Genomic DNA, 21040 nt, shown 5'->3' with positions numbered 1-21040 from the left:
ATTCTCCAGTATCTCACTTGAGTAATGTTGAAAGACTTGTGATACGCTATTTTGACCCGTGTATCCTTTTAATGTTATAATTATTATAGTCATTCTCGCATATCACTGAAATTTCACGACCGTGTTCAGCCGTGATCTTGAATTATGTTCTTACTAGCTATACTATAATCGAAACGTATACAATTTTTAAAAATAGAACAATTAATATAATAATTTATAAGTATTAGCTTTTTATTGATTTAAGACTGCTAACTCGAATAGCCTTACAAATGTCTAGAGATCTATTTAATAGTCACATTAAGGGGGGGTGTGTGTTTTTTTATTGTCAAAAAAGAAAACATTCAAAATAATTTATAAAAAAAAGCACTCGCAGTAGTATCATGGATATTGTATATTCCCACTCCCGTGCTTCGGTTAGCACGGATACTGTGCCTGAACTGTTTCAGTGATTATTTTCACGATGCCGACCCATCTGATTATAAGAGTGGGGATAAATCTGGGTATGAGTTTTTGGGCTGTAATCTTGCGCAGTTGATTATCCACCAACATGATTCTCATAATTTTAACACAAATAACTGATGCAATATTTTTTTTTTCAATTAATTAATGTCAAAATCACGTGAACCCGCGCGTTAAGGCTAGTTACAACTTATATATAATTCCCCTTGCCTTGCGCAATTAATATTAAAAACAAACTATAATAGCAGTATCAGATGTCATCTGTCTTGATAACATATATCACCCGAATGTTTTTTTTTTAAAGTACAGGCGCAGGCGCACTGTGAATATTGTTTTTAGTGATTTTATTTTCTACGTTGGAGGACGGTATGTTAGATATAAAATTGTACATTTATTTTACTTTAATATGTGACATTTAAAGTTACAATGAAATTACTTAAAATAACTCTTAAATCCTCATTTTACAAGTAATCAAATGAAGGGTTACAAAAGTTCAGAACTGACATGAAAAAAAAAAACATTTTTTTTTTTCAAAATCTAAATAATAAATAAACGTCAAGTAGACTCTTACAAACATTATTGAATAGATTGCAGGGCGCCGTTATCGAAATGTAGATTCTACTAAAGCACCGGCAAGAAACTTAGAGCTCATATCCCTTGCGCCTGTGCGTCTCCGGTTACATTACACTGCGGTGGTTCGAAAAATTAAGTCATCACTCACAACGTTCTTTACGTTTCTTTTTTCTAAATACCATCTTGGATGGTGTTATGCAACCATTAGATGAAATTCAGTAAGAGTTATATATAATTCGGAACAGATATCGCAGAGGTTTTTCGTTCAAGCCTCTGGTCGGGCCGGTAAAGATTTGTTTGCTTGCAAAGCACCGTTTTTGTGAGCTCACCGGTTGTAGTGAATTATGAGAGCAAGGGAATGGAGAGTGTCTGCCATCACACGCTCGAACTCTTTAATTACTCCTGTGTAGTTGGCTGTTCTCCATTTGAAGGGTCACCGTGATCCAAGATCAGAACATCACCATCAACTGAATAATCAATCTATATATTTATTTAAAAAAAAAAAAACAAACATTTTATTTTTAAAATATGTAATTCATAAGAGAAATCCTTATGATTTCATCAAATATTTTGTTATATATTAAGTATATATGTATATGATCGTTTATTTATGTAAATATAATATAAACACTTCAACGTATAAATTCGTAATATCGCATGAAACAGTCCAAACGCTTTTATAATCCTTATTTTGACAGCCAACTCTTCAATGGAGGTAGAAAAAAAAAACGTGCGACCGAGACAGCGCTATACGAAAGAACGAGACCGCGAACGTTCAACTCTTTGGGTGGTATTATGAATCATGGTAGCCGGGATTATATGACAGATTAAAGTTTTGAAGCTTCAAAGTCAAAATGTCGATTAGTAACACAAACAATTAGAATTTAGCTTAAATAAAACTAAGTAATTTAATTAATAAGAATATTATTATTGTAATTATATTATTGTGTTCCGGTTTGAAGGGTGAGTGAGCCAGTGTAATTACAGGCACAAGGGACATGAAGTCTTAGTTCCCAAGGTTGGTGGCGCATTGGCGATGTAAGCGATGGTTGACATTTCTTAAAATGCCAATGTCTAAGGGCGTTTGGTGACCACTTACTATCAGGTGGCCCATAGGCTCGTCCGCCTTCCTATTCTATAAAAAAAATATATTATTTATTACATACGTGTATTATTTATATATCATTAGTTAATTAGTAAATAAAGCCGAGATGGTCCAGTGGTAAGAACGCGTGAATCTTAACCGATAATCTTGTGTTCAAACCCGGGCAAGCACCACTGAATTTTCATGTGCTTAATTTGTGTTTATAAATCATCTCGTGCTTGACGGTGAAGGAAAACATCGTGAGGAAACCTGCATGTGTCTAAATTCACTGAAATTCTGCCACTCTAAAATTCTCCTCCAAAAGGGAGAGGAGGCCTTAGCCCAGCAGTGGGACATTCTCAGGCTCTTACAAAAAAGTTAATTAGTTCTAAAACAAACAGGCGTGTACTCAATAGGGCTTCGTGCAAGCCCGTCTGGGTACCACTTACTCATCAGATATTCTACCGCTAAGAACACTTAGTACTGTTATTTGACATTTAAGGGATGAGTAGCTAACTACAGGCACAAGGGACATAACATCTTAGTTCCCAAGGTGGCGCATTGACGACGTAAGGGATGGTTATTGTTACATTCCCAATATCTATGGGCGGTGGTGACCACCATCAGGCAGCCCACTTGCTCGTCTGCCTATATCATGCAAAAGAGTAATATTTTATAATAATTATATTTTTAATTTAACATTATTACATTTAAATACCTACTGGTGGTAGGGCTTTGTGCAAGCTCGTCTGGGTAGGTACCACCCACTCATCAGATATTCTACCGCAAAACAGCAATACTTGATATTGTTGTGTTCCGGTTTGAAGGGTGAGTGAGCCAGTGTAATTACAGGCACAAGGGACATAAAATCTTAGTTCCCAAGGTTGGTGGCGCATTGGATATGTAAGCGATGGTTGACATTTCTTACAATGCCAATGTCTAAGAGCGTTGGTGACCACTTACCATCAGGTGGCCCATATGCTCGTCCGCCTTCCTATTCTATAAAAAAAAAAAAAATTAAAAATAGTAGGTATAATCACTATGATTATTTACGTCATTATTATTAATGAATTTAATTATTAATTTATCGTGTAACTAGCAGCTTACGTGCGGCTTTACTCGCGTTAAAATTCAGAACAGCTAAATACCAATTTTCATTCTTTCAAAAATGATGGATTTTCACACAAATTTATCCCCCATAACCCTAAGGCATCAATTTTCAAAAATCCGTCCTTAGTGCTACCTTACTGGAAACCGTTTGCAAATTTTCATTATGCTAGCCCCAGCTAGTGGTTGGGGCTGTGTATGTCATTCAGTCGTTATATATACTCAACTTTAGTATATACAGACAACAGTGGCGATAAATGTCGTTAGGAGAGAAAATTGTGGACTACAACGATAATATATGTTACTAACTAACCGAGAAAAAAAAAGCCGAGATGGCGTAGTGGTTAGAACGTGTGAATCTTAATATATAACTAATAAAATATATAAAAAGGGTAATTTTAATATACTCTAAGCCTATAACATTATAATAGCCGAGATGGCCCAGTGGTAAGAACGCGTGAATCTTAACCGATGATCGTGTGTTCAAACCCGGGCAAGGACCACTGAATTTCCATGTGCTTAATTTGTGTTTATAATTCATCTCGTGCTTGACGGTGAAGGAAAACATCGTGAGGAAACCTGGATGTGTCTAATTTCATTGAAATTCTGGCACATGTATATTCTACCAACCCGCGTTGGAGTAGCGTGGTGGAATAAGCTCCAAACCACCTCAAAAGGGAAAGGAGGCCTTAGCAGCACCCAGCAGTGGGACATTTACAGGCTATTCCTGTAACTAGCTACGCGTCCCGGCTTCGCACGGATATAATAAAGGTTAAAATAAATCGTTTGTATCATAATACATATTAGTCACGCCAGTGAAGTCCAGTCGGCTTGATTTTTTTCCGACACATCAACAATTATTGTCATATTTTAGACAATTTATATATAAATGTATTATACACATAAATCTTCCTCATGAGTCACTCTGTCAATTGGTGAAAACCGTATGAAAATCGATTCGGTAATTTTTGGGTTTATCGCGTCCATACAGACGGACGCGGCCGGGGGACTTTGTTTTATAATATGTAGTGATATACAAATTACACAAGTATGTGTGTAAACACAAATGAGACGCTGCACGAACGGCTTTGCGTGCTTTCCGAGGTACGGGTGTGTACGCTTTCAACTTACAGACTGCTGAGAATCTTCGAGAAAAAAACACAATACCTTTTTACAGTTTGAGGTCCTGGGATTTGAACCCAGGACCTCAAGCTCAGCAGTGTTATATCAAACCACTAACGAGGCAACAATGTATAAATAAAGACTGAAATAAATATTTAAAAAAAAAACCACTTCGTGTGTGTTTGTTCTGTTACTGCTTATTAACATATAACTTTATTAACATGCTAACTAACAGGATAATTTTTGATGCGGTTTGTACAACAATATAGATTTTCATTTCCGCGAAGTTTAAGCGTGTTATAAGCGTGTGAACTAACTAAGTGTAATGTATACAAATTTGTTTTAAAAAAAGAAATAATAACCGAGTTTCTTGCCGGCTGTTCTCGGTAGAATCCGCATTCCGAACCGGTATCACTTGACAATATTTGTAAAAGTAAATTTGAATAAAAATATTTTAGTTTGATTTCACCAAGCTGACACAATATTGGAGTTATACATTTAGCAGGATGTCATCACACGGGTTTCCTCGCGATAACGAACAAAGTTCTGTTCTATATACGGCAGTCACTAATTTAAGTTAAATAAAACTCAGTTACACTCTCGTACCTAAAATAGCTCTTGAAACCAAAACTGCTTGCATCATCATTGAATTGCTCGAGTTCCAATTTCGGAATGAAGTTAAAAATATGCATTTTCGGTACATTTGTCAGTAACTCAAGTATGATTTCGATGACCGGGATTGAACCGCGACTTTTGTACCACTGGGCTATTGAGCTCAACTTTAACGTACCATTATATCAAGTTTATATGAAATACTGAATGAAATATTTCACGCAATAAATTTTAACACATTATGGCAAATAAAATGTTGTTTTCAAACCGACGAATCTCTTAAGATATAATTTGTATAATAAAACATTGAAGAGGCTGTATGGTGTAATACCTTTGCCTTGTTCAGACAAAGAAAATAATATGTCATTCTCGACCGTTCAATACGATATAAAAATATACATTTAAAATGTGTTCTAAGATTAATATATGCATGTGTGAGTATGTTCATAAAACCTCTTTCGAGCCATTATAGTGTGCAATTAAATTTATAACCTTAGATATACCAAAAAAGGATTTATCAAGACTCGTAAAGATCTAAAAAATCATTAATACTAAACGCGAGATCACCGCGAGCCAGACAGACATACAAAAAAAAAACATAAACGGAAGACAACTCAATTACTTCACACAAACACGACCCGCAAATAGAATAATTAATCCCGAACAAAATACACCCTTACCTATTTATCAATAAGGCATATATTACAACAATAACATGTCCAAACAAATTCCTCAAAACATTAACAAATTTATCAAAATCTATCGATTATTTATTGAACCTTATTTAATTGTAATAAAGTTCAATTTATAATTACCTCTCAATTCATTGTTATGCAAATTTGATTCTTATATCAATGATGTTAAGAAATACGTACTTCCTATAATCATTTCTCGAAAGCGAGTTCCTTTTTTCAAAATGTTCGTTCGAAAATTGACTCAATTAAAAATAAACATTAAATTTATTTATATAAAGTTCATTTTCAATTGTAATAATTTAGACTCAAGTGTGGTTGAGTGATGGTATGATATGCAAATTTGAGCTGTAATTGTTAAGTATAAGGTGCTTATTTCAATGTTTAACATCAGCCTGAGTTGTAGCTCTAACTTGGAAATGTTTTGGTGACAGCGTACGACGCGTGGTTCGGAATACTTGGAGTCGAATTACACCAAGAAATATTTTTAATTTATTAAAATTCAATATTTCAGCTCAATCGTTTAATTTTAAAATTGACATTTAATATTTGACTCACACAATAAGAGTTGAATAAAAACTTATAATAACTTATTTTAAATAACTACAAGAAAATCATTATTTACAAAAAACAATTCAAAAGAATAATTTTTATTTTACAGAAAAAAATATATAAATAAGTTTTTACAAAAACTATATTACAATTGAATTAAAACATACAAAAAAAAAAAAAGATATACAGTAAGTTAATAAATTGTATAAAAAATACGTCTAAACTATTTACTTGGACATATTTTTATTATATATTTATAACGTATCTGTTGTCTGTATCACTTAAGTATATATTTAATAATATTTTGCACAAATGGCTTAAACTTAATGCTTAACGCATTCTAAACCGAATAAGTAATTTTAAAAAAAATTATGTTAGAGCGTTTTCATAAAGCGACATGTTTAAAAAATTTCAGTTATTTTAATTTCATACTCCTTGTATATATTATATATGTATATGCGTATGTATGTATAGAGTTTTAAAAAAGCAATATATAAACCAGTGAACTTTAATTGCGAACTTTATTTCTAACTTTGCAAACTTTCTGGAATGGAATTTAAATATATTTTTAATATATTTTATTTTTGTGCAAAAATATATTAAATACATACATACATACATACATACAACATGCTATTATTACACGTTATATTCCCGTGCCAAAAAGCACGTAAAGCCGTTGGTCCTGCGCCTGAACTCTTTCCGGTCGTGTCGGATTGCCATCCCATCGGATTATGAGAGTTAGGGAATAGACAGCGCACCTGTGTTTGCGCACACACTCGTGCACTATAATATCTCCTGCGTAGGTGGCTAATCTCTCTTGAGATTGGCCTCCGTGGCCGAAATCAATCTGGAGGACATTACTTACATTATTATTACTGTATGCAATATTAGTAAAAACATATGAAACAATATTTGACACATAGCAATCGAGTTATACATATACAAACAAGCAGATCGTATTTATATTATTCTCGCTCGCGGCTTCGCTTACATATTGGAGGGATGGTCAGGTATTATACGTTAAAAAAATAGCCTGTGGTTCTCTTTGGGGTTCAATACAAATTTCATCAAAATCGGTTCAGTTTATCATTGAAAACGTAACAGACAAACTACTTTCGCATTTATAATATTGAACATGTAACATTGATTGTCGAAACACTACAGCAATAAAGAAACTTAGCTTTTTATCATGTCTGGTACTTGTTTAATAATATAATATATAATTAAATAATATGTTTCTATATATAACCGACTCTATGTCTTCGCCCTCCCTGGGTGGTCGGCCACCCAGGCCTACATTTGTATGAGATTTAGGCGCCAGTACACACTGTGGGTACTTCGGTTGAGATATTTTCAGACTTTCAGATGTATTTAGGTACAGGCAATGCATTTTTATCGCACATTTGTTACGAATAGAACGTTAACTAAAACGACTTTTATATGTATGTATCTAAAAACTACTAAACCAATGTAGATAAAACCTATACCAGAAGATGCAACACATTTCGGAGAAGTTTTAATATGTAATATTGTTATATAAGAAGCGCTTTGCAGTTTGCTAGCTTTATATTTAATATATAATAATAATAATATCCTGTGCATTTTTCACACATGGCCATCTCAAATCCCTCCATCCAATAAAAAGTAATATATTGTGAATCTTAAACGAAGATTTTAACCAGAGAACTTATCATGAGCTTAAGACGTAACCTGCATGTCTGATGTGACCAACCAATGTACATATCGTGGTCCATCAGTATGTACATTGATTGATAAGACAAGTCTTCTTCAAATTGGAAGATCTCCTTGCCACAGACATTCATAGATGTGACTTTAATTATATTTGCAATAAATAAAAATTTGACGAGCCGGTTGGCGTGGTTGGTGAATGCTTGCCTTTCACGCCGAAGGTTGTGGGTTCGATTCCCACCCAGAACAGATATTTTTGTGCAGGAACATGTCTGTTTGTGCTGAGTTTGGGTGTAATTATCTATATAAGTATGTATTTACAAAAGAAAAGTAGTATATGTAGTATATCAGATGTCTTGGTATCATATGGCCGTGTATAAAAAATGTCCTAGGATATTATTATTATTATTATATGATTCTAGATCCCATTGGAAATTATTCTCACAATCCTACCGAATATTAAAACTTGAAAAAAGTCGAACCTCTATACAATATTTCATCCCCAATTTCACCAACTTGGGTGATGAATTTTCGAAAACGCTATAAAAGCTCTCTTTTTTTTATAAACATACACACTGGTTATCGTATTTCGAACTTAAAAAATTACGAACTGCATTAAATAATTTCATCTTAAGTTTCATCCACATAGATTCCAGCCGTGAAAGCGTAGTAATATATAAGTTTCTTAATTAACACAGTAAAATTTGCTCATTTAAAGTTAACTATTTTAAATATATACTCAATCAAAACAGTAATAATTGATACAATAATTATTTAAAGTAACGACCGGTGCGCATCAAAGCCTGCGCCCGCGCATTCCATGCGTTATTCGAATGATTATTTACGAAGAATTCCATCGGTATCGGCTAAGCATTTGGATTGATTAATTAAGCCTCATTAAGTATACTGATGCGAATTTTTTACCGACTTTCAATAATGTGTCTGTGTTATAAAAAAAACTATTTTTATTTTTGGTAAACCTACCAGTTTGGGTAAACCGTACAGTGCTGCTGTTATGTTACGTTGAATGATGTAACAAACGTTTTCGTTATTATCGATACTTTTTTTTTCTTTTTTTTCTTGTCTTAAATTGGCAACCTGTTAAAAAACAGATGTATTTTTTTTATAGAATAGGTAAGCGGACGAGCCCATATGGCCACCTTGTTGATAAGACAATAAACAAAAATGTGCTTAATCTGTCTTTATAAATTATCACTTGCTTAAAACATCCTAAGGATACATGTTTTTTTAAAGAAAACGTAGGTGGACGAGCATATGGGCCACCTGATAAGAGGTCACCAACGCCCATAGACATTGGCTTTGTAAGAAATGTTAACCATCGCTTACATCACCAATGCGCCACCAACCTTGGGAACTAAGATGTTATGTCCCTTGTGCCTGTAATTTCACTGGCTCACACACTCATCAATCCGGAACACAACAATATCAAGCACTGCTGTTTTGCGGTAGAATATCTGATGAGTGGGTGGTACTTGCCCAGACGAGCTTGCACAAGGCTCTAGCACCAGTTTACATTGAATATATTTCTCTTTTTTTAGCAAGTACAATATATCCGTATGCCTTATCGTATAACGAATTGCTATTGTTATTACGGTCAATGACAAAATGTATTTATAAAGATTTCAAACCAAGAAGTGTCCATTATTAAAAATCAATAAATACGTATATAACTATTCTTTACAATGATATATAAGTCTGTTAAATTAAATAATGTTATAGTAACTGTAACAGCCTGTGAATGTCCCACTGCTGGGCTAAGGCCTCCTCTCCCTTTTTGAGGAGAAGGTTTGGAACTTATTCCACCACGCTGCTCCAATGCGGGTTGGTGCAATACACATGTGGCAGAATTTCAGTTAAATCAGACACATGCAGGTTTCCTCACGATGTTTTCCTTCACCGTCAAGCACGAGATGAATTATAATCACAAATTAAGCACATGAAAATTCGGTGGTGCTTGCCCGGGTTTGAACCCACGATCATCGATAAAGATGTTAATGTTATAGGCTTAGAGTATATTACAATTAACCTTTTTATATATTTTATACGTTATTTTATTATAAAATAATTCTGCAGCTTCGTTTAAAAAGTAACTTAAACATACCGACATTTTTTACTACTTTGTTACGCTTCAAATATTTTCGTAAATAAATTAAATAATTTAAAAAATGTACATTTCGTTATTTATTCTACTTATATGTGACTAAATTAACATAAATATTTACGCGCTAACCAAATTTATAAACCAATATGGCCGCTCATTAGTCGGCACAGGTAATAAAATAATAAACGTCACAATGGCTTAATTTATTATGCCTAGCTGTCAATTTATTTGCATAATATCTTGATTCTTGTATTGATACATTAAATAATGAATTATAATCTCGGATGATGTATTGATTTTGATTAGGCTTTAACGGTTTAGTATGCGGAGTACTTTTATTCCTTGTTTTAAGATTTAAAATTGATATTTTTTATGCAGCAGCTGTCTATTTATCACAAATTCTACAACCGAACAACAATACAAATAATTATACAATATTGTTGGGTTATGTTTTGGACATAAAGGACATAACATCTTAGTTCCCAAGGTTGGTGATGCATTGGCGATGTAAGGGATGTTTAATATTCTTGGATGGTTAAGATTGGTCTATGTGCGGTGGTGACAACTTTTATCAATAAAACCACTTACCTGTAAAAAACACAGCAATAGTAAGAACTATTTTTTGCGGTAGAATAAATTACATGTTCCCTGTTGAAGAAATCTTAGTAGCTCAATAAGGAGTTATCACGTTCAGAGTGTTATAATTCCGTGCCTTGGAAAGCACGTAAAGCCGTTCTGCCATCCATCTGCGTTAGTTTTTAAGACTGGCGAATCATTGCAATTCTTTTTCAAACTATTGTTTTTTAATGTACACTCACCGGAAATACCTTCAACTGAACATCGGCTTCCGTAACCGCCTTTGATCCTTAATAGACCCTATAAACCATATCTACATAAATACTCCTTAATTGCTGATTTTATTAATAATTTTTAATTAATCAAACCTGGAACAAACGAAAATAGCTTTTAAGGTTAAACGAATAAAGAACATTTTGCCGTGACGATAATTAACAGAAAACTTTATAATCCCTTTTAATAAAAATATTAATTTGTATCTTAGTGCTTGTGAAATAAAGTTTATATTTCTCAGTAATAAAGTACTACGTTTTAAAATAATGGAAAATTAATCTTATTCAAAGGGAATACAGATAAAATTCGATTGTAGATAAGAACGAGAATCGAATAAGACATTTAAAATTAAATATTGATTTCAAATGACGTCTATACCAAATTCAACCTTATACGTACAACATAGAACTTATATTTCATTGCGTAGCGTATTAGGTTCTTTATCATTTAAACAGTTATTAGTTGTATCGGAGCAAAATGTCTTCATTAAACAACTTCGTTGGTGGCATTGACTTGTAAAAAGACCCAGCTGTTTGTGTACCGTAAAAGTATTTGAAAAATTGTTGATATATTTTTTTTATTTATTGTTTGAAAATTTATTGTTCGAAATTTAAATTTGAATTAAGGAGCGTTCCTGTATTTAGAATTTTATTAAGTTAAACGTTGTGACACAGTGGTTAGAAGTACGTGTTTCTGTGTTGATGGTCATGAGTTCGAATCCTAACTCTCGTAATCCGATGGGACGGCAATCCGACACGACCGGAAAGAGTTCAGGCGCAGGACCAACGGCTTTACGTGCTTTCCGAGGCACGGGAGTGTACATACTTTCAACTTCTAGACTCTAGGGCTGCTACTGAGAATTTTCCGACAGAAAAACCCAATAACTTTTTATTGGCCCGACCTGGGAATTTAACCCAGGCTCTCCGGGTCTGTAGCACTAGGCACTAATCCGGTGTTACTATAATTATACTAATAGCTTTCCTAATACCATAATCTTGTAAGCTAAGGATCGTGTGCTTCTTTTTTACACCTAAAATCTTCCTATCACGCAAAGTCGCGGACGATAACTAATTCTTTATTTTTTATAGTATATTTGGACGAGCCTACGGGCCACCTGATGGTAAGTGGTCACCAATGCCCATAGACATTGGCATTGTAAGAAATGTTAACCATCGCTTACATCACATCACATTGTAATTACACTGTCTCGTTCATCCTTCAAACACAATAATATCAATTACTACCGTTTTGCGGTAGAATATCTGATAAGTGGGTGGTAGCTACCCAGACGAGATTACCCAAAGCCCTACCAGCAAAACTATATAACTAATAAGGCTTACACTAAATAAAATAAAAATATTTCTTTAACATACATTATCTATAATAACAAAATCGTTTGTTCTGACCATCAACGGCCAAACAGAACAATTAAGTCTTGAAAGCTGAAATTTGTAACATCAATTTATTTTATATATATAAGTAAAAAAATCTTTATTCAATATATAAGCGTTACTGACTCATTGATGGGTTATCTACCACCGGTTTAGAAATAAAGAGCCGGGGAAGAACCGGCGGTAGAAACTCGGCGGGATATTTTTTATTTATCTCATATTTTACGATCATAGACAATACACAATAACAGAATAATATTTTTGTGATATCCGCCAATAAAATCTTAGCTAATTAAAGCTTAGACATGAAAATTTAAATCCTTATCTTTAGCTAGTGGAAATATACTGCCCAGAACAATAAAATAAACTTAGTAAGTTAAAGTAACAACCTTTAAATGTCCCACTGCTGGGCTGAGTACTCTCTTCTTGGAGGGATTGATAAGCCGGTTGGCGTGGTTGGTAGCTACTTGCCTTTCACGCCGAAGGTTGTGGGTTCGATTCCCACCCAGGACAGACATTTGTGTGCATGAACATGTCTGTTTGTCCCGAGACTGGGTGTAATTATCTATATAAGTTTGTATTTACAAAAGAAAATTAGTATATGTAGTATATCAGTTGTCTGGTTTCCATCGTACGAGCTGTACTTAGTTTAGGATTAGATGGCCGTGTGTGAATCATGTCACAGGATATTATTATTATTATTATAACCAAAACGGTTTTAAACAAATACGATTTAAAAAAAGAAAAAATTAAGCACTAAAGCCTTCCATCTCAATGATATTACAGATATTTAAATCATTTCAACATTCCAATGATATCACGGCTATATTATATGTATGTTTGTTATCATTGTAACCGGATCGGTGACGTCACGGGCCACCCACGTATACACTAATTAAGACATTATATAACGTGATACGGGCGCGTTTCAAACGAGTTATTTTAAGCTCAGTGGTCAGGATATAGCTTTCGGGATCAAATGTTTGATTATTCACATATTCTTTCTGTAACTTCAAAATGTCTGTATATAATAAAAGTAAACAAAACATAACAGCCTGTAGATGTTTTTTTTTTGGTCCAATGATTGGACGGTGTGGTCTTCATACGTGCAGGTCTTACTTCACCGAGCACATGATGTATTAATATATTGATCTGGATTTGAACTTGCAACCTTCATTTAAAACATGTTATATAATAAAATAAAAAGTTATTGGGTTTTTCTGTCGGTAAAATTCTCAGTACCAGCCCGGAGTCTGGAAGTTGGAAGTGTGTACACTCCCGTGCCTCGGAAAGCACTTAAAGCCGTTGGTCCTGCGCCTGAACTCTTTCCGGTCGTGTCGGATTGCCGTCCCATCGGATTATGAGAGTTAGGGAATAGAGAGTGCGCCTGTGTTTGCGCACACACTTGTGCCCTATAATATCTCCTGCGTAGTTGGCTAATCTCTCTCGAGATTGGCCGCCGTGGCTGAAATCGGTCTGGAGGACATTATTATTATTATTTACACCAAGCCTTATGTACAGTACTATGAAACAAATTATTTTAAGTGTCGGTAATTTAATCATTTCTAGTTTAGTTTTAATTAGTCGAGAGGGTTTCAAAATGCCCACATTAGGGGCAGTCGTCCCCGACGTGTCCCCCTTGTGGCCACCCTAGACAACAGCGACACCCCTGTATAATACATACTAAGCAAACAGCCCGTCTGCTGTACATTTGCAAACCAATCTCTAAAAGCTGTGAATTCTATTTTGTCTTGTATTCGCTTTACAATAATTTTCTCCTGTCTCAATGGATCTTTTTTAATTTAAAATTGGTAGACAATGTGATCACCGCTCTTATCGCTAATGTGACACTAACCTTAGTAACTTAAATGATATATGTCTTGTGCCTGTAAATACATAAGATCACTTATTTATTAAACAACAAGTGCTAATTATTGTTGCTTAGCGGTAGGATAAGTGATTCCAGCTAGCCCACTGAAAGAGTACCACCCACTCGGTGGTACTTTTCCAGGGCTAGCTGTTATAATCCTACGTGGCAACAATTGATTCCTATAAAAATGTAAATGATGATTGTTAAGTAGTGAGTTTCTTGCCGGTTCCTATCGGTAGAATCTACATAACGGAACCGGTGGTAACTTTTTAATTAAGTCATGTAAATGGAAATCCATAATTGTACTTGGATAAAGTATTTTTTATATGTTTTTCGTTCGACTTTCTAATTAAATATATTAAAGATGTTTTTTTTCTTTTGTTACAGGACGAAGTAAGTACGGGACCCGCTCAGGGACACAACGTGAGACACAATGAATTAATTTTTTAATATCACGTGACAGTTATATTATGGATTAAAAAAAAGTTTTTTTAAATATTTACCATAAATATTTAAATATGTATAAATAGTATTCGCTTATAATATCTGTTTTTGTCTCGATTAATTTATATAGATTATAGAAAATAATGGGTAAGTATTATTATATTAATGTCTGGATGTATGTTATGTTATCTATGCCTAAATGTTATTTTTTTAATATTTACATTTCGATTTCTGACTTAATTAATTGGGCATAATTCAATAAATAATTATTCATAAAACGATTAACACATTTTAAAAATACTTTTTTATGATACATTTTTTTTAACAAAACTTTTAGCCGCTAAAGTCAATGGTTTTTTAACTCATAGAAGCGTAAAGCGTGACTCGAAAAAAACGTCAAATTAAGCACCTATAATGGGCAAAGGAAAAAACTGTCTCCAGATAAAAAAAAACTAAAGGCCATTGACCCTGGCTCATCAATCATTGTATAGTTAAACGTAAAAATGTGGAGTCACTCTATCGTTTATAGTTCCGTATCATGAATTGAAGAAATGTTTGTGCATTAACAAAGTTTTCATTACAATTCGAATCCACGTGTTTTTAAATTACATAAGAATGACATTAAATTGGAATATATAACAATTTTTCAAAGGTTTTTGTATTCAAATTAGAATCATTTAAAAAGTAAAATCATTAAATATCATGTCAATTTGCAAATTAATGACTAATATAAAAATATTATCGATTAATGATGAAAATAATGAATTAATTTGTAATAGAAGAGGTAAATTAGGATATTTTTTATTAATGAGCAAGACGGGGTCGATACTAAGCATGGTTTTGTTGCATTTTATTCAATTAACTTTTATCCAGATTAGTAATGCGTAAATACTAAATGTTCAAGAAAAAAAATACTCAAAAAGTTATTGGAACGATTGTTTTTGTTATGTCATAGATAGGTAGACGGGCAAATGAGCAACCTGATGGTAACTCACCACCATAGAAATTGGTGATGTAAGAAATATTAACCATTCTTACGCCAATTGGCCACCAACCTAACTGAGCCCTACCAGCTGGCTTTTACTGGTGGTAGTGCTTTGTGCAAGCTCGTCTGGGTAGGTACCACCCACTCATCAGATATTCTACCGCAAAACAGCAATACTTGATATTGTTGTGTTCCGGTTTGAAGGGTGAGTGAGCCAGTGTAATTACAGGCACAAGGGACATAAAATCTTAGTTCCCAAGGTTGGTGGCGCATTGGATATGTAAGCGATGGTTGACATTTCTTACAATGCTAATGTCTAAGAGCGTTGGTGACCACTTACCATCAGGTGGCCCATATGCTCGTCCGCCTTCCTATTCTATAAAAAAAAAAAAAAAAACCTAGAAAAAAAACGCTTAATTGGTTATTAGATTTTCTTACAGTTTTGTTTTTTTTTTATATTTAAAATATCTTAATTTATAATATCGATATAATTGGTAATGCTTTTTATGAGATTTTTATCTATGTTATATAGAGAATTGCATATTGAGTTAAACACAGAGACACTTAAAGGTTCTTGAAGAGGGTTATTGCTTTAAACGACATCTTGCACAAACCTTTATCATGAGATATCTATAAATCAGGATAGTGTAAATAAATTAATAAAAGCGTCAACAGCTCAATGGTTTATGGACCACCTAGTGAACAGCCGCAGGTTCAATCCCATCCCCTTGGGCTAGTGTCGTCCCTACTCGTAACACAACCTTTATGTTTAATTAAAATGGGATGTAAATTTAACACATAACTATAACAATAATTTAATTATTTATCTATTAAGGATCTCCAACAAAGGACATTACATCGTGAAATAATAATTTAAAATATGTGTGATACTTCAATTAAAGAAGACCACAGCAAGCACATAAATAATGACTAAACAGAAGTAAAAAATATATATAAACTAAATGTTACATAGTGGTACTCAATGAAACATAATATTCTTTTTCATAGATAAAAATTTCGCTGCATGTTGATTTTTTTTCCACAGGAGCTGATGGAGTACCCGTGAGGCGATCGGTGCAATATTTTGACCAATTTTAAAATAAGATAGTGTTGTATGAATTGGTTAAGATATTGCATCGTCCGCTTTACGGGAATGCCTGCGAGGATCTGTTTTTTTTTTATTTGTGCTTATCTTGTTTTCTGTGTCGCTTTGTTTGTGCCTGTTTTATGTTTGTGTATTAATTTAACCTGTGTGTGTTTGTTATGTCAATGTCGTAATTTGTATACTTATTTTGTATTTATGTATGTGTTTTAGCTTAATTAAGTTGTTTTAATTCAAATATTGTAATAATAATTTGTTTTAGTTTTCTATAGAATCTGCCAATTCGATCGATACAATAATTATAATATCAACTAATGATAGATCAATTTTTATTTTTATTCGAATCATTAATCATTATGTCTTTAAACAATTTACGTTTGCAAATTAATGAAAAGAAATGACGTGCGATATAATTATATCAGAAATCAAATAATTTATTATATACATACGTCCAGACATTAAATTTTATCTACAATATGTAATACTTATATTATATAAAACCTTCTCCTCAAAAAGAGGAGAGGAGGCCTTTAGCCCAGCAGTGGGACATTCACAGGCTGTTACGGTTACGGTTATATTATATAAAACGCTGAACTCTACTTACCTATTATTTTCGTATGATTTATTATATATCTAATAAGTTGTGTTTAAATAAAACCCAATTAAAATGAAACATTGACAATTAAATATCTCAATACACTCCATAACTTAAATTTAATTATTATGCGAAATTACAGATTAAAAAAAATATTAAAATAAAAATGTTTATAGATATTTATTTTCATGTGCGGTTTATAAAACGTTTTTCATAATTTAGGTCCTCGTACCAGAAGACCTAAGAAACCACCCGGAGATGGGACTCCGACAGATGAAAAGAGGCCTAGGACTGCATTTTCTGGACCACAGCTTGCTAGACTAAAGGTATAAAAAAAAAATCCAACAAAAAATAGCATCTCTTGACAAAAATATTTAAAAAAATCGGAAATTTATTCCGTGTATCAGTATCAGTTTTTTGTATTAATTCTTTATTGTTTTGCCATTTTATGTAGTTTTATAATCATTGATCAATTAAAGATTATTTAATTTTAAGTTATATTTTGGAGGGCTTGTATTAATATGTATACGTATTTCAAAACCATATTCTCCACACAGCACGAGTTCGCAGAAAACCGTTACCTCACCGAGCGCCGAAGACAGAGCCTCGCAGCAGAGCTGGGTCTCGCAGAGGCACAGATAAAGATCTGGTTTCAAAACAAACGAGCCAAGATTAAAAAGGCCTCTGGACAGAGGAACCCGCTAGCCTTGCAATTAATGGCGCAAGGTTTATACAACCACAGCACGATACCGCTGACGAAAGAAGAAGAGGAATTAGAAATGAAGGCGAGAGAAAGAGAGCAGAGTAATAGACAATGAAGTGTAGTGATCTCTTATTGTGAAGGAATTAAAAGTAAAATAGCATGTAAAACGTCCTTTTGAAACGGTTTCGTAGCCTTATCTCACCACGCTGCTCCAAAACAGATCGGTGTATATTTCAACCACATTCGGGTTTCCTTGTGATCTTTTCCTGCAAAGTTGAGCACGAGTTGAATAAAGCATGTGAAAATTTTGTGATGCCATGTTTATGGTCCAACTAGAACATCTCGGCTAAATCAAAAATGTATACAAATATGAATGAGATAAAGATAAAATTATGATTTGATAATGGTAGATTCTTCTATATATATAATTACTATATAATTATTCTTATATTACGCCTAAAATGCTTAGAAATACTTTTAATTCGAAAGAACAAACGTCAAATCCAAAAAACTCGAATTAATTAATGAATAAGCCGTGTTATGTAATAATGTAACCTTGAACTAAATGCAAGAAATGTACACCAAAAATTAACACATGCTATATTTTGGTTATGTTCAAATGTTATTCGGTACGGTCATACCCCAGGTCCGGCCGAAAAAAAGTTATTGGGTATATATTAAATAAAAATACACATGAAAAAGAGTCGCGAAAATTCTGAAATTGCAATTATTTACGGTAGATGGTATAAATTGCTCCAGTCCCAGGAATTATTTTTATTATATACATTTTTATCTTTTTGACACAATATTGTATAAAACGGCTTATGTGTTATATAACCATAATTAAAGAACGATACTTAATGCGTTTGGATCTAAAATTTGTAAATAAATTCTATGTCCGTATAATTTAACATAAAATGTTCTGCAAAAACCTTACCGAGACGTGTCGCATTCATTGCGATACTTGAATAAAACAGACCAACAGATATCGCCATTAAAGAAACGTATATTTATGTTTAATAATAAATTATAGAGCATAAATCTAACAAAACAGACAGACATGACAAATAACTCATTCATAAATATACATTTTTGGTATTAGCCATATCAAAACTTTAAAATAATATAAATTAAATTCACTTTGATTTAAAGGATTATGAACTGCTAACAAGTAAGTGTTTTTTTACTACAAATCTAAGTCTTAACTTAGATATCCATTATTTAGATACACCTTAATATAGGAGTATACATGACTAAGTATATAGACATACATCATTATGAATAGCTAAAGAGGATATATAGGTGAATTATTTGTAAGCAGTGGTCATATATGATGATGTAAAGAAGCAACCACATCTGACAACCTAACATTGTATGCACATGCGCATTAAAACTATCATATACATTGAAATAGATAAATTAAGCTCACATTTTTACGAATTATATAATAATAAAGAAATCATTAACTTGCAAATTTTAATTGTATTAATGATAAATTATTTAGCTGACTAAAGGCAAAGAGGATATCCCAATAAATTCTAATAACTTAATATATCCTATGTAATGTTAGGAAGTCGAGTCGTATCTTATATTTATTTTAGCGTCTGTTTTTCGTTAAACTATCAAACGTAATCCGACCACTGTTTACAAATATGAAAATCTACATATCGAATCTGTCTTAATATTTCTAACAACAAGGAGCTAAATCTATTAAACTATATTGGTTCCGACCGAAATGTATCGTTGCGTTAATAGAATAGAAAAACGGTTACACGGCAACGATAACGTTTCGATTCGATTGCGATAAAGAGACAATTTGTTTATAGATTTGGACTGGACATAGCTATGTATATTAGTTTTAAACAACGTTAAATACAGTTTACATGCAAACATATTGTATAAAACTTTGTTATAATTCGCGAGGCTATTATTTTATAAATAATGATAATTAAAAAACATCATAACGCCAAGAAGACGATTCATTAAAAATCATTAATTGAGATTAAATTTTAATATGAAAACAAATAAAAAAAAAAGGTTAAAATTACTAATAACAAAATCAGAATCATTTATCGTGTGATTACAAATTAATAATCATTATTTTTCAATGTCATTAAAATAAATCATTACATGACATAAATGTATCATTAAATAGCAATACAAATTATTATTGTACCATATTTATTTTAACTATACTAATGTGTATTTATTGTAATTAATAATATAAATGTATTTCATTAATTTGCAATTAAAATCTTGCCATCAATAAAATTAAATCGTTAATAATATCGTAGTAATTTGTACTTATTCGTTAAATTCGCATTTGAATTGTAAAAATAAATGATTAATTAAATGTAAATATTAATTAGAAATGGTTTTTAACAAAATAATTAAGTTATTTATTGTGCAATGTAGAAGTATTAGTTAGTTGAAAGAATATTTATTGGCAATATTTTTGAAAAACAAAAAAAAAAAAACAGAATCAATATTCACTTGTTTTTTAATTAACATTATAAAATATAAAAAGATACGATCGAATTCTCATAAATATTGCCGATAAACAAAGTAGCGATTTATAAAAAAAAGTATTAAACATGAAATTACAAAAAATTATTTAATGCATTTTAATTTCTCAATTTATCCCTTAACCTTATTTACATACTTTTATATACTTCTACCCTTATCGATTTGTTGTGTAGTAAGAAATTTGTTAATACTCGTTACTAGTTACTTAATTTACATATATATATAATTGCCATGTTTAATAATTTTATACTCTGTACAAATAAAAGGTACACACAATACACGTAGAAATTCTAATTAATTTATATTATTAATTTAATTTAAACCCATGAGCTTAATCCTTAGAAGGTTTTGATCATATTCCACCACGCTGCTCAAATTCAGTTTGATGGGTACACTTATCACACACATTCATCCGACACACGAAAAAAATTATAATCTCACGTAATTAGTTAGTGGATTTGAACCCGCGATCTTCGGTTAAGAATAACGTTATATTGGTTATTTTGTGTTGCAATGTATAAGGTTTTACATTATTTAACTTTATGGATAGGTAGGCGGAC

General features: G+C 32.5%; 2 protein-coding genes across 2 annotated transcripts in view; both read left to right on the top strand.

Annotated features, from left to right (window-relative positions):
* The window catches only part of LOC126779012 (homeobox protein invected-like), a 68410-nt gene extending 53848 nt beyond the window's left edge, over positions 1-14562 (top strand). Inside the window, exon 4 of the mRNA XM_050502763.1 lies at positions 14513-14562. Within this exon, the coding sequence (XP_050358720.1) occupies positions 14513-14562 (50 nt within the window). The remainder of the gene's footprint in view (positions 1-14512) is intronic.
* Positions 14563-17469: 2907 nt separating this feature from the next.
* On the top strand, positions 17470-19922 carry LOC126779158 (homeobox protein invected-like; the record flags this gene model as incomplete). Its single annotated transcript, XM_050503032.1, has 2 exons — positions 17470-17577; positions 17809-19922. Coding segments are annotated over 2 exons (369 nt in total), but the record flags the coding sequence as incomplete, so codon positions are not given.
* Positions 19923-21040: the final 1118 nt, after the last annotated feature.

This window comes from Nymphalis io, chromosome 28 (genome assembly GCF_905147045.1).
Source record: "Nymphalis io chromosome 28, ilAglIoxx1.1, whole genome shotgun sequence".
In the NCBI taxonomy this organism is placed as follows: Eukaryota; Metazoa; Arthropoda; class Insecta; order Lepidoptera; family Nymphalidae; genus Nymphalis; species Nymphalis io.
This window is presented reverse-complemented; position numbering and strand designations above follow the sequence as displayed.